Source organism: Tasmannia lanceolata, unplaced genomic scaffold (assembly GCF_043159265.1).
Source record: "Tasmannia lanceolata isolate RefF3 unplaced genomic scaffold, GAP_Taslan_0.1 ptg000005l, whole genome shotgun sequence".
Lineage (NCBI taxonomy): Eukaryota > Viridiplantae > Streptophyta > Magnoliopsida > Canellales > Winteraceae > Tasmannia > Tasmannia lanceolata.
This window is the reverse complement of record NW_027518682.1, coordinates 20,703,516-20,718,895: the sequence shown is the minus strand read 5'-3', so window position 1 is coordinate 20,718,895 and position 15,380 is coordinate 20,703,516. Positions and strand designations below refer to the sequence as shown.

The window sequence follows — 15,380 nt, the reverse complement described above, 5'->3', positions numbered from 1 at the left end:
TGAAAATCATATGTCATCAACTATCTATTATTTGAGACACATTAACTTGCAATGCTTTTGACTGTTGTAGCTGAACTATTTGTCAAGGGAGAGAGTTCAAAGATCACCTGAAAGGCGGAGGAGGGTTGAGTCAGTGCCTCAGAGATCTCAAGACAAGCCCAGTCCTATGGTAAGTTAAGAGACTTTAAACTGCGCCGTGGTCCATGTTTTCTTTTTTTTTCGCTTTTTAAGTTCTATCCATGTTGGATCTTCACTATTTGCTCTTTTGCTTTTGCAGGTGAAAGGTTAGGGAATCATATACTTACTGAGGTAGTCACCACCCTGATAATCAATACTTCTACTTCTATGTTCAAGAATATGGATGATCCACTTCTCATTGCTTGATAAAAATTTCAAGAAGCTAGAGTTATTACTTTTTAAAAATTTTAACTGATTTTCTGCCTTGGAATGTCGAGACCTCCTCATTGATTGTGCAAATACAGAGACTGGAAAGAAACATGGTGAATAGATTGAATGTTTTTAGCCTTCTTTTTTTTTTTGCTTTGTTTTTTTCAAGGTAGGACTGTTTGATGGCTGTTTCACTGATATGCAGCTTCAGTTGTGTTATGACTCTGTTCTTTATCACATAGAGTTCCTGAGGGTGCCCTCATATAGCTTATATGAGGTGGCTCTCACAAAACATAAGGGGCCCACATTGTTAGGATGATCCAAAGCATTCATTTGAAAGGCCCCATCATAGATAGAGTGTGTAAAAAAAATCAGCTCCATTGGATCATCCTAACCCCTCCAAAAGTGGGGGCAAAAATGGATAGACACGTTTTGTCCACAAATCTGCCCATTTTTTCCCCCACTTTTGGAGGGGTTAGGATGATCCAATGGAGCTGAATTTTTGTACACAACCATTCTATGATGGGACGTTTCAAATGAATGCTTCGGATCATCCTAACAATGTGGGCCCCTTATGTTTTGTGAGAGCCACCTCATATAAGCTTATATGAGGGCACCCTCAGGAACTCTATTCTCATATATATATATATATATATATATATATATATATATCTTTTCTAACTCCACAAAAATTAAGCTCCTTGAAGTATAAGGACCATACTCCTATTCTACCACAGCACCCTATCACAAATAGCCATCTATAAAAGGCTAAGCATGGATTAGGTCAGCTCAATTTCCTTAAAACATTGGACCAATATCCTCCTACTAAGTGGACTCTTTAATGAACCACCAAACATAAAAGAGACAACCCTCCTAAGTTGACCTGCTCAAAAGAAAATTAGACCCCTTCCCTCTTGTTGCAAGTGCAAGGCAGGCTCCCTTGGTCACTTAATAACTAGAGTGATTTAAAACATGTGGGATCTCTTGATTTACTTAATAAATTAAAGCTAATTAAAAAGTGTCCCCCGCCACCCTTGACTTACGTGAATAATAAAAACCAGCTTGCCATTACAACAAAAGAAAAGACACTTGCCTCCTATAGCTACGGAATCTTCCAGGTGGGCCCCGGATTTTCTCCTGCCGAGGATGGTCCCCCATCAATCATTCAGGAAAAAAAAAAGGAAGGTCCCCCATCAAGTCATCATACGCACTTCATACAAAATACACCCAGACACCAGTTTCTCATGCGTTTACTAGAATTTTAAAAGATTTGCAAAACATGTATACTGTTGTATAACGTATCAGCATGGTTATTTAACTAACATGTGCTAGTAGAGTATAATTATCAAACAATTTTTTAACTTTAATCAAAAGATTCTTTTCCTTCTCTTTTCTTGAACAGAAACTTCTCTTTCTCTTACGATACAAGTATTTTATATAATTTTGTACGTATTATTCATCCAAAAAATAATGAAAATTAAAAACGAATCACAAACTCAAGACAATCATTAGCACCAAAGGAAAGAGATTGGTGGTTGCAAAAAAAGCATAAACCCAAAGAGATACTATATTAAAATTTTGGTAAATGGATTTAAAAGCAAATAGTTTTAATAGCATACCCCATCACAATCCAGAGTTCAATTGATTTGATAATCCACAATAGAATGAGATCAAAGAGGAAATGCACTGACCTAACCGGCGACGAAGATTTTGCTTCTGACGAGCTATTCGTTCCACTTGACTCTTGCTATTATCATTTGTAATATCATATTCCTGAACCAAAAAATAACAGTTAGACTTTAACGTAATATATAATACATAACACAAAAGAAATGAAAAAAATAATTTCTATCTTATGAATCATGAGATGAAATAATGAAAGAATTATTTTCAAGAAAGACAATTGTGTACTTTAGTTTAAAAATCATTTTCGAGAAATAAAATTATATGCTTTAGTTAAAACATTTATGTACAACAATAGGTGACAGTAAAATAGATAAATTATATGCTGATCATATTCAGCTTTGATAATGTAATACAAAAGTACGAACATGCTTAAACTTTATTCCCTTACACATTATGTTTGCCACATCAATATGCTTTGGGCATTTTTTGCAACTTTAGCCACAAAATCATCTAGAAAGTTATTACTAACTGCTTGGCAGCTATTCTTCAAAAAGTTATATCACTGGAGAACATAGCGCCTTTGTTAAAAGCAGGAATTTCACTAAAAATACCTCAATTGTTCAAGAAATTATCCAAAGCAGAGACATGAAGGTTTATGGTAGCAATGATTTGCTTAAGCTGGATATGGTCAACGTGTATGATCGAGTGAGATGGGATTTTTTCCTAGCAGTTCTGGAAAAGTTTGGAATTAGTACATCTTTTATGAACATGATAAGTAGAACCATACCAAACTGTTGGTTCTCTATATGCATAAATAGTGAACCAAATGACTTCTTTAAATCAACAAGGGGCCTTCGCTAAGGGGACCTTCTCTCTCCCCTTATTTTGTTTATTATTGCAGAGGAGGTCTTGAGCAAAGGTTTGAAAAAGATTTTTCAAGAAAAGTAAGCAAATTATTACTTTTGCTCCAGAGGGTACATCCCTGTTACTCATTGATTATTTGCAGATGATGCAACTATATTCTCAAATGGAAGGAAGCGATCAATAGAAAATATGATGAATTTCCTTGCCATGTACGAATCTGCTTCGGGTCAACTCATCAACAAGGATAAGAGTTGTTTGCTTGATCAGAGAAAAACCATGCGAGTAGAATGAGAATCAGAATTGCAGAAGCGGGTTTCACCGATAAAGGGTTTCCTATAGAGTACTTGGGAGCACCCTTATATAAAGGTGATTGAAGATAATCTATTTCAACGAGCTTATTGAAAAGGTGAGAAAGCAGGTAGAAGGATGGAAAGGAAAGCTGTTGTCTTCAAGAGGTAAGCCCATTCTCTTAAATCATTTTTTTTTTTTAAGATGACATTAATATTTATAAATCATACTTATAAGTACATGAGAAAGGGACCAGGAGTCCCCCATGATTACAAGCATGAGCACATTAGAACAATCTCCAATGTCAGGAAAAGAGAGCCTTGGCAAGATAAAAAAGATGCTATCTATCGAGTTTCCTGAACATTCATTAACATAGCCAGCATACAACTCCTTTGCGATCTCCACTAGGGATCTTGAATAATTCACCCTCCTAGAACCAACTCAACCGATCCACCTCACCCCATTGTAACTCAAGCTCCATCAATTTCTTGAGACTACACATACTATACCATAGGGATCCCTTCAGCAGTGGCAAGTTAATAAGAGACTCGACAGTAGTCGAGCAACTGCATCGTTTCATACACACATCTTGCTCCTCAGAACAGAGAAGAAAATGCATCCCAAGCGGCGAAGACAAAGGTTCCTCAAGCCTACTCCAATGTTCCTTTACTATCTTCCATTTGGCACAACTGTTGAAGAAATAACTGCCAGGACCCTGCCTTTAACAAATTCTTCACACCATTAATACTTAAAAGATTCCCCAGAATAAGAAATCTTCTCACTCTAGTCCAGCTATACTCCTCCACCACAGAGAAACTTTTAACCCGAGACTTCTATTTCCAAAAAGATCCAGATCTTCTTCAAAATCCATCGAGAATTTTCACTAAAAGACTATTAAAACCAAACAAGAGAAAAGAGGACACCAAAATGCTAACCCAAAGAAAAATATTTACAACAGTGAGGAGAAGGGGAACTTTCTAGATATTAGGGTCCGAAGACCCCTCCTTTTTCTGCTCGACTCTCGCTTCTCTATTTTTCCTCCCCTTCGGCCTTTGGTGTGAGGTCCCCCGACCCTGACTCGAAATCATCCCCTATCGCCAAGAAATCATCCACCTCCTCCCCTACACCAGCCTCCACCTCTACTCGATAAGGCACCAGCCCCTCTGAGAGACCTACCTTTAGCCTTTCTTTCCCTCTTTGCACAGACGCCCATCTCTGCCTCATTTCCTCTCTTTCTTCTTCAAGGGCCTTTTGAAAGTAAGGGAGTTTGTATTTTGGAACACAAAACTTTTTGATATCTCTCGTTCCCGATAAGATGAAAAATTCCACCATATTTTTTCTAGCATCTGGTTCCCCATTCTCCTAAATCATGTTATCGCCTCTATCCCAATATACATCTTATCTGCTCTGAAACCTCCTGAAGTGGTCCTCAAAAAAATTAAAAGTATTTTTATAAATTTTTGGTGGGGTAATAGGGATCAAGGGAGGAAACATCATTGGGTGGCTTGAGACACCCTTTGCAAACCGAAGGAAGGTGGCCTTGGAACCTCTTCCGGAGAGTCCTCCCGCACTTGTTCTTCCGCGTGAGGGCCCTCGTTTCCAACGGCAGCTGTTGCAGGAATAGAGTCTCCAACTCGGGAAAGTCCCTCGTGATTTTTGTAAGGTTTTCATGATAAGAGCATCTACAATATGCATGTGAAATCAAATTTATGGACTGACTTCATGAAGTCTAAATACTAGAAGGGTGATTGGTTCTTGTTAACGGCAACCAAAGCTCTTGATGCTAAACATTGGAAAGATATGGTCATTCTGAAAGATGATTGGCTTAGAAGTAGCAGATGGATTGTTGGGAAGGGATATATTGCTTTTTGGACAGATAAATATTTTGGCAATGGCCCCATCATCACCCATGCCTTAAACCGAGATGAGGTGAATCTTAAACTTAAAGTTAAAGATGTGGTTAGCATCTCTCGAGAGTGGGCTTTATCTGTGGTTGAGACCAATATTCCTCGAGGAGTAGCTAACGTCATTAGAGCATCCAAGATTCAACTATCTGATAAAGAGGATGAGCTTGTTTGGACACTAAACAATTATGGTCACTTCTCCACCAAAGCAGCATGGAATTTAGGGCGGGAGAAAATGCCGAAGTAAAGATGGTCAACGCATACCTGGAAATATTTACCATCCAAAATTGGGTGCTTCAATTGGAAAATCTACTTTAATGCGGTTCCAGTTGATAGTAGGCTTAAAGATACCTTTATTCCTATCCCATTCTTGTGCATGTTCTGCTCCTCACCTGTGGAAGAGGACTTGGACCACCTTTTTTGTAGAAAGCGAGCTGGCTAGGACCATATGGGGGTATTTTGTTATCCTTGGTGTTGTCCCTATTATGCAAAATCAAACTATAACTGCTAGATTCTTTCAGTAGTTTGAATTAGCTAAAAGAAAAAATAAATCCATGTTTGAATTTGCTCTAAAGATTATTCCATCCCTCATATGTTGAGAGAAAGATGGAGAAGACGAATGGAAGGCTTAAGCAAACCCATTAATATGACCATTAAGGATGTCATGTCCTGGGGAAACTCGCTAGCTAAGTTCTTCTTGCCTACATTTGAATGCTCTGAATGGGAAGCTTGGGCTCTTAGCAAAATACAAATCCTTTCTAAGCCATGAAACTGCCCGAAGGCTTTTTACGCGGCTTGGGTAAAGCCAAGATAAGGTGAGGTTAAGTTTCATTCAGATGGGGCTTCCAAAGGTAACCATAATGGCAAAGTAATTTTCGCTTTTTCTCACTATTATAATAGCGGTACTAAAGTGATGGTAGAAGTAAGATGCATGATGGATGGTCTTAGATATTGTAAAGCTTTTGGCTTAGTGAATATTTGGATGGAGTCTAACAGTAAATTGTTAATCGACCTTATCAATGATAAGAAAGACCCTCCTTGGTTCATTAAATTTTATTGGTGGGGGTTGATTTCACTAATCTTGGAGTTGAAGCCGCAGATCTCTCATGCTTACAGGCAAGCAAATCAAGTTGCAGACTCTTTGGCCAATTTTTTTCTTTCTTTCTTTTTTTTTTTTTTTTTTGGAAAATAGTAGGCCCAATATATTAAAGTAAAAGACCGAGATGGTCAAGATACAGGCGAAGAAAGAAAATACACCGCGCAAACTATAAAAACAGAAAAAATCATGGCGGAAGAGAATAAAAAAGAGCTAAAGATTGCTTCGATACACCGTCTCTAGCCAACTCATCCACAATCTGATTAGCAAAATGCCGGACATGATTGAAAATAGCCAATTATTCTTGTGAATATAGAAGTAATAAAGATTTTAGATGTTAGAAGGATCTGCCGACTAGATCTAGGGATACTATTAGATGCGATGCTTCAGGAATTGCAAGCATTCGTTGTAACTCTAGTTTTTCTATTGGGAGTGGAGGCAAGGTGGTATGTCCCCCTCTTGTAAATTTTTTTACATATTAAGAAAATTTATAGTGCCCGCCTGGGTTCTTAGATAAATTTTGGGCTTCAAATAAAATAAGCTATGGGCATTACTATTTCATGACTCAATTTTTTTACTGTGATATGGTCAAACATAGTTGTATTAAACAAAATTAAAAGACACACCATTATATCCAACTGTTAAAATATAAAGAAGAAGAGAATCGTGAATAGAAATTGAGTAAAACAGAGAAGAATTAAAAAAGCGGCAATGAAGGGAAAGAAATGGGACATGATAAATCATAAACTTCGCAACTTTTCACATATTTTATCAAAATAAGGTTGAGAATATTTTTTTCAATACTTTCTCCTCGTTGACCTTCACAAAAAGAATAGATAGGATGGCCGGATTGCTAGGGTGCTTTGTAGATTCCCTTCTGACTATTTATCTGGGTCTTCCTTTCTATGATGGGAGACCTAATATGAGGCCTTGGGATCCAGTTGTGGAAAGGGAGGAAAGAAGATTATCTGTATGGAAGCGGAATCTTGTCTCGCTAGGATAGAGATGATAAAGGCGATCCAAACTAACTTTCACGTATACTTCTCCTTGTTCAAATAATTGATTGGGGTAATCAAACACATGAGCAGATTCAAAGGGACGTTAACTATGCATTGTTGGGTAAGTGGCTGTAGAGATTTTGGTGGTGGTGGCCACCTGTTATGGACCACAGTCATTTAAAGCAAGTCTATCCAACCCCAGGAATTGGACTTCGGATAACAATTACAAAAGAATAATTTGATAGTCTGGAGGGATATTTTGAAACAAGCACAAGTTCCTTGAAGGCATCTGTTTTAGAGTTCACAAAGGCAAAAGACTAAGGCTTTGGCAAGATATGTAGTGTTTGGAAGACGTGTTAAGAGATCTATTTCCCGACCTTTTGGAGTGGTTACTATGAAAGAATTGTCGGTCCAAGATTGTCATATGAGAGAAGAGGGTCGGCTATCCAGGAAGATAAACTTTGAACAAAACTTCTTTGATTGGGAGGTAGACAGAGTAGCTCAACTGATGGGTATTCTGGAGTCTTATGTGTAGATGTACATTGCGATTCATGGAAGAGATAAAAGGGTTTGGACCTTGACCTCATCAGGGAAGTTCAGTGTACGTAAATCCTTCTACCTTCATTTCTCATCTCGCCCCTCGCCCTAGCAAATGGCCAAAGTTTGAGGCATTCTTGCACACCACTTAGAGCTGCGTGCTTGGGTGGAATGCCTTCCTGGATAAGATCATAACTGTGGATCATTTGTGCAACCGTAAGATGCAAAATATTAAACATTGTACATTATGTTTGGAAGCTTGCGAGTCAGTCGATAATAAACATTGTACATTATGTTTGGAAGCTTGTGAGTCAGTCGATAATTTGCTCATGCTTGCAGATTTGCCGTGTTGGAGTCATATCCTTAGTATATTTGGCATGTTGTGGGTATCCCCGCGTCGCATTTCTAACCTCCCAGAGGGATGCTATTTTGTGCCCTGGACAAGGAAAGGTAGAATCCTATGAAGGGTCGCATTGCTAGCCTCTATATGGGTTCTCTAGAAGGAAAGGAACGCCCGGTTTTTTAAGAAATTTGTAAAAAATCCATACTTCGTCTACATGAAGATTATACCGATCATCACTTCTTAGATGAGGATTTTACCTTGCGTTAGGCTTTACTAGAGCTAGGACCGTAGGCACTATTGGAAGGAGATTTGATATTCTTTGACAAGAGTGAAGCCTATTGCCCGAAGATAAACTCCACCTGATCCCCGACGGTTGAACTTAACTTTGACGAATCTAGCATTAGAAATACAAACCTGGAAGGAGTTGGGGGATCCTTAGAGATGAGATGGGATAGACCATATGGGCTTTCTCTAATCCTATCGGGATCAAAGACTAATGAAGTGGGTAGGGGTGTCAATGGATCCAGACAGTCCAATGGACTATCCGAATCCGAAGTTTAATGGACAGGACCTAGACACACTACTAGGATCCGTGGACATATTTCAGATCCCGATCATAGGATCCGAAAAAATTACCGATCGGATCCAGACAACTAATAAAGCCCACGGGACAGTCCGAAATCCAATATTATTATATTATTTTACGAAAATACCCTTCATTTTTTATAACATTAAGGATTGTTTCAAGGGTATTTTAGTAAAAATAAGCCATATCTATTTTTCAAGCGATTTCTATTTTCAGTATTCTGTCATTCATCTGTCTGAAGTCAGTCAGACTCTTCTTTTCCTTCTCTAACCATTGACTTCAAGTCTCTAATCTGCTGCGTCGTCGCCGTTGCAACTTGCCCTCGCCCTCTTTTGAGAACTGTAACTATGTACAGCGTAAGTAGGACATACTAGGACACTCCGATGGACAGTCTGATTTGAAATGGATCGTGACTGAGACATGGGAAGTAGGATCCAAAGAACACTCTGAATCCAATACGACCGATAAGGGATTTGAATGGATCGTGAAACATAGGTGGATCCGATCCGAAGTGGATCTGTTGACAATCCTAGAATTGGGAATTAAGCCGATGTTGCAAGGCATTCGGGTTTTTCGATGGATCGGACTTGAGCCATCTCATAGTGGAGGGAGACACCCTCAATGATATTAGATGGCTGGACGGGCCGCAACCCTCACCCGTGGAGGTTTGCAAAGTTTTTTTATGAGATCCAGGACCTGTTGATTGCTCATTCAGTTTGATACCATCATGTGCGGAGATCAGCCAATGAACATGCAGATCGTCTTCCCCGATAGGGCGTTAACCGAATGAGATTGGAGATATTTGATTTTTCTTCCTCCCTGATTCCTTGTTCTCATTTGTATTTCTTGTCCCGACCATCTCGATCGTAGGTCCTCTTCGTTCTCTTATTTAATAAAATGATCATTTTCTAAGAAAAAAACATAAGATTGATAATATTATATATATAGGGTAGTCATCACTCCAGCAGTATTTATCATAAACATGAGTGGTAAAGAAGGTGCAACGGTCAGGAATCCTGGTAAATATAATAGCATTGTTTGTACCTTTGAGTATCTCATTTTCATAGGACCTAATAACACTTAGGCGGTGAATTAGATTTGTCGGCACCTTTACGACCCAAAGGACACTTAAAACAACCAAAAGTGTAAATTCAGGTGCAAGGGTAAAGTAACGCAGATTGAGCAAATGATTTCTTTTTTAAATGGCAGATTGAGCAGGTGACTCTAATACACAATGTTCTATAACTCGCTTTTGTGTGCTTGTGAATGGATACCTTGTGTAATAGAACAAGAAAAAGCAATATAAGGCGGATCTAGAGCAAAAGCTGAACTTAACTTGAATTCTCTTACAAAAACTGCAACTCATACATATTTTCTTTTGTGAGATAATCAAAATATGCAAGCAGAACTTACTTGAATTCTCTTACAGAAACTGCAACTCATACATACTCTCTTTTTTGCAATAATCAAAATATGGAACTAAAATGTCTTAGAATCCTGTCTTCAATGTTGGAACCAAGCACACTAAGATCAATTATCACTTTATTAGGGAGAAAGTAGGCAACCAAAAAGTGCTTCTTTTACATGTGTCCAGTCAAGATGAGCTTGTTGATGTATTCCCTAAATGACTCAAGACAGATAATCACCATAATTTGATTAACAACATGGGATTGTTTAAAGGAAGCTTTCAACTTCAGGGGGTGTTAGAAAATAACATGTTGGTTAATTTTGGGCATTTTAGACATTTAAACACTCATTTTTGAAATTAATGGATACTTCCTCCCTCATGTGAAGTTTTCTCTTCCTCTCTTCTTCTATTCTTCACTTAATTCTCCACATGATACTATAACTGATTTTATAGTCCTCCTTCCCTTGAACCATGGCCATAATGGCCTCCACCAAAACCAACACCAAGTCCTATACCTACATCAGCACTGCCTACAAATGTCCTAAAGGTAGATCCACCACCAACACTGCCACTTGAGACTACAGAAACTCCAATACGCAGAAGAAGGGAATACAAATTAGTAAAAGAGTCAAGCTCTTTACAGATCGAGATTTGTCCACGAACCAAATGATAAGCAACATTGAGACCTTAGATGAATTTTGCCACTCTAAACTCATCGTGTTATCTCTTCAACAGCCCTAAATCATTCCATGCAAGCTGATATACATTCAATTATTTCCACATACCTCGTACATAGATATTATTACTCATCGAGGGTCTTGTTCTGCTGCAACAAGAAAATATTGTCAGACAGTTCATAAACACGAGATATTTTTATCAGAAGAAATTGTCTCACTGGTGGCATGAAAAAACTCTTCGGTACTATCAAAAACACCATATTCGCACTCACTTATGATTCCATGATATTCTGTAACCAAATCATAACCAAATAGTCCTTCCACGGCCACTCTTCATACCTATTGTTTGATTAATTTCAACTTCAACAAAACAAATTTAGTTTCCCTCTGGCACACAAGGCGACCTTTAAAGATTAAGCTTAAAGAAGGTAACCGGTCCCATTCAACTTTACCGAGGTAAGTTACAAGCACAGCATCTTGATAAGATTGGGTATGCTAGCTTTACTATAACTTGTTATGTGACAACCAAAATATTGCACTCCAAATCAAGCAATTTAAGAAGTATGATGTCTATGATGTCCGAGGACAATGCCATACAAACAAATAGGAAGGAGGGGCCTTCAACGATGCCAATGGAGTATTAGCCACACGAGCAAGAAAAAAACAATGTGTTAACTCCAAATTATGCATAAAGGGAGACAAATACATAATATGGAATCTAATTGACAACAGGAGTCTTCACACAAGACAATTGGACAAGCCTCCACAGTAGTTCGATCACAGCATCACCAATGGGCAATGGGATAGCACCCTATCACTATTCCTCCTTGTTTTGACCTAGCAAAAAAAGAAATTAGGTCATCTGGACACAGGCACACAAACACGGACAGCCATATGGGTTTCTGTACACAAGAGAAATATGTAGATCTTGTGGTTTGATCAACACATAACTGATTTAGGGTTTCCATATATATATATATATATATATATATATATATATATATAGAGAGAGAGAGAGAGAGAGAGAGGAAGGAAGGGAGACAGAGACAGAGATAAAGAGAAAGAGAGAGGATGCTAGAAAATTAAAGGATAGGTGAGGGGGGTAAACACTCTGATACCATGTTACAATATAAGGAAGAGATAGAGAATATAAGTTGTGAAAAAAAAAAAAAAAAGAGGAGAGAAGAAAAAAGAGAAAATGAAGGGGAGGAAGTAGAAGAAGAGAAGCAGTGAATAGTGCCTCATGACTTCTCTCTTATATCTTTTCAGAAGAACAATGAGAGTATTACATGTGTCACTCATAAGTGAACCTGTGAAATAACAGAAAATTATTAACCCCCCGTGTATCAAAAGCAATAAGAATAAAGCAATAGAACTAAACTTTAACACGTACAAAAGCTCAACACATGCTCTCATTCAAAAGAAAAATATGCTAACTTAATTCCACTGTGCAATGGCAACACCATAAGAACGCAAGGTACTGGATAGAGAATTTCGAAAACAAGAAGTAAATGAAGATAGACAAGTAGCATGCCGTTACCTGTCCTACAGATGCCAATAGTGGAGCACCAAATTCCAACACCCTACTAATGTCAAAGCTGTAAACAAAGTCGCATGGTTAGCTCTCAACAGCTTCTGAGCATCCATAAGTGGCATGAGTATATATCTGTGGGTGTCTGTAAATTTGTAGAGATAGAAGGGGGTGTTAACCTTTTAAAAGAGAGGCCTGCTATAGTTTTAGGGTCAAAATTTGACCATGCCATCACCATGTCATTAACAACATCAGAAATTCCAGAATCCAACATCTCCGCTTCAATAGATTCACACAGTTCTTTCACTGAAGTTTGCTTAACATTCTCGGCAATCGCCCCCACTGCATGAGCAGCAGCAACCCTTGTATCCCAATTCTTACTACATAGGTATTGGGAAACCTGTAATTCAAGAGAGAGAAAATACGGGTCACGGCAGAGAAGTGCGTGAAAAAAAAAGTTACAAGAAATAGAAAGTTTAATGGAAAGGGAAGCAATTATTTATGACAGCACACCAAGCCCATTAGCCTCGTTCATTATTTGCCAACCAAGGGAATGGAAAACCAACAAGAAAATATCACAAACTAGTAAAAATTAGAGGGATCAGAATTTCGCAGATAACTTGTCAGGGTCTTACTCAAAGTTCACATTATCCATCCTAAATGTGAGATGTCTCCTACTTAAATAGCCCTTATGCAGCAGTTGATAAATATGCCCTTATTCCTCCCACCTATGAACTTTTATTTTTTATAAGATCATCTAACAGCCTTAATGAATTGAAGATTATACCAAAGTAAATTTACAATGGAAGGCAAGAAAAACACCCTCAGAGTACAAATATACTCCATCGTCTAAGAAACTACCACAAACTACAGATTGAGCCTCTAGCAGTCTAGCTCAATGGTCAAGGCTTTGTTCTTCAATCTAGAGGTAGGAGGTTCAATCCGAGATTACCTACCACACAAAAAAAAACTACCACAAGTGTCACTGGTGACAAAATGAAGGAATAATTTGTCCACAAAAAATATTGGTCGCAAGTAGAGATTGCTTTTATAAAAATTTAAGTTCTGAACCGGATGAAACATGATGGAGAGATAACCGTGACTTTTCCCATCTCATAGAATTCGTATAGTAACTGTAACAAATACATCAACAGGAGCAAATATTCGACATGATAAGACTTGGGCCCTGGACCTATATTTGGGTATTGAACTTGCAATGTCTAAGAAGGGAAACTTTGGATTTCAAAAGAATTATAGTGGGACGAATTTGATATTAAAGGGGCTGCTTGGCACGGAGATAACTTTACCCTGGATAAAATAATAGTAAAACAAGAACTAGGTACCAGCAAAAAGATCCCGTCACTCAGCTTTGAGATAGACCCATGACAAGCATCAGAACACACATCTTCATCCCTATATTGCATGTTCTTGTCAATATTTTGATGGGGACCATCCCTGGATCCCTAAATTTTTTGGGTGTCCATATCACTCAGCCTGAGATAAACCCAATATCGTGATAGGGTGTCCTAATCATTTCTGGAGATTATATCAAAGGGTACACCAACATCGCGTTAGGGTGACACTATCAATAATGAAGATATTATCAAAGAGGGTGCCAGTATCACATTCAATTGGGGTCCAATAGACACTTATGAGTTATGACATAAGATGACATCATGTCAATTAAATCACAAAGAGGCCCACTCTCTATCAAGAAGGAATTCTATTGGTCAGTAGTTAGAGAGCCCTAGTGTTGTCAGGTGTTTGAGTTTACAATTTTATTTCAATAATGATTAGTAGTTTGCCTGTAGTAGGATATTTCAGAGTCCATGTAATATTAGACTAGGAGTTTATTTTTGGAAACTTGAATAAATCAATGTACATTTGTCAGTTTTCTATTGGAAGAAAATAGGAGTCCATAGAATGTTAAGAAATCTATTTGAATTAGGACGGTCCATGTAGAAGAGTTTTAAGCTGATAGCAGTCCTACTAGGGACTGTAATTGGTGTCTACAACACGATTTGGGTGAGTTTAAGGAGCCCTAATCGTGAATTTTGTAGGAGTTAAAATTTTATATGGCCTCTGAGAAACATTGAGGATTAATGAATTGAAACCCTTGCTTCATGAGATGGATGTGAAGAAATCTTACCCCAAGGTGTGATGCCTTAGACCCAATTGTTTGATGCCTGGGAGATCATTGGTGTGATGCTATGTTATTTCCTTGTTGCTTCTCTTTACTCGCTTTCTCTAATTTCATTTCTCTCATGCTCCTCCCTTCTGTTTACATTTTTCAAGCCTTTGCATGCGACCTTGAACCCATCAACCACCACTAACCTTCCACATGCACCCTTCCATCCTTCATCCATCCATCAAACAAGAGCCCCTACCCAAACCTTTCACCAAACTGCTAAATTCCACAACCTTCATTTACGACTGCCCAAAAACTTTTCTACACAAGGCTTCTAATTTCAGCTTTGGTTTCAGTATCGATTTCGGCACAGAAACAGAAACAGAAACATTTTGGTTTTGATCCGAAATTTCGGTGGAAATCTTGTAAAATCACGGAAACGTATGGAAACATATCTAAATGATAAAATTTTAAGATGAAACTTTGGTAAATGCACAAATACATACTTCAAAACCATCACATAAGCAATAAAAGCCACCCATAATGGCTTAATCACATAGAAAGCCAAGTGATATCCGTTGCCGCACATGTCAGGAATAGTAAAGTCAATAAAGAAGTACAATGACCAATCATCCCTCCAAGGACCCCAACTTTATCCAGTACCACATACGGTTATGAGGTGTTATTGTCCCATGCTGATTTGACAAATTCATAAGATAAGATTACTTTGTTGTGAGTCCACATTGTATGAAATTTCGGCCGATATCCAAAATTCCGGCCCAAAATTTCACCCAGAATTTTGGATTCCGGCCAAAACCAACACCGAAAGTACATGAATCTGAATTTTCGGCAAAATTTCCACCGAAATCCAAGATTTCCACCGAAATCCAAGATTTCCACCTAAATTTCAATCGAAATGTCACATGATTTCGGCCGAAACCGAAAAATTTTGGTTTCGACCTAAAACCTGGGCAGTCCAATGATGCTGATGAAATGCAAAGTAAAAT

At 38.2% G+C, this 15,380-nt stretch overlaps 1 protein-coding gene across 1 annotated transcript in view; it reads right to left on the bottom strand.

The window, feature by feature from the left end:
• The window catches only part of RGD3 (ROOT GROWTH DEFECTIVE 3), a 73,583-nt gene that overhangs the window by 45,793 nt on the left and 12,410 nt on the right, over positions 1 to 15,380 (bottom strand). Inside the window, exons 4-6 of the mRNA XM_077380219.1 lie at positions 12,425 to 12,645; positions 12,255 to 12,312; positions 2,079 to 2,160 (exon numbers count right to left, since the gene is read on the bottom strand). Coding sequence (XP_077236334.1) covers positions 2,079 to 2,160; positions 12,255 to 12,312; positions 12,425 to 12,645 — 361 coding nt within the window. The remainder of the gene's footprint in view (positions 1 to 2,078; positions 2,161 to 12,254; positions 12,313 to 12,424; positions 12,646 to 15,380) is intronic.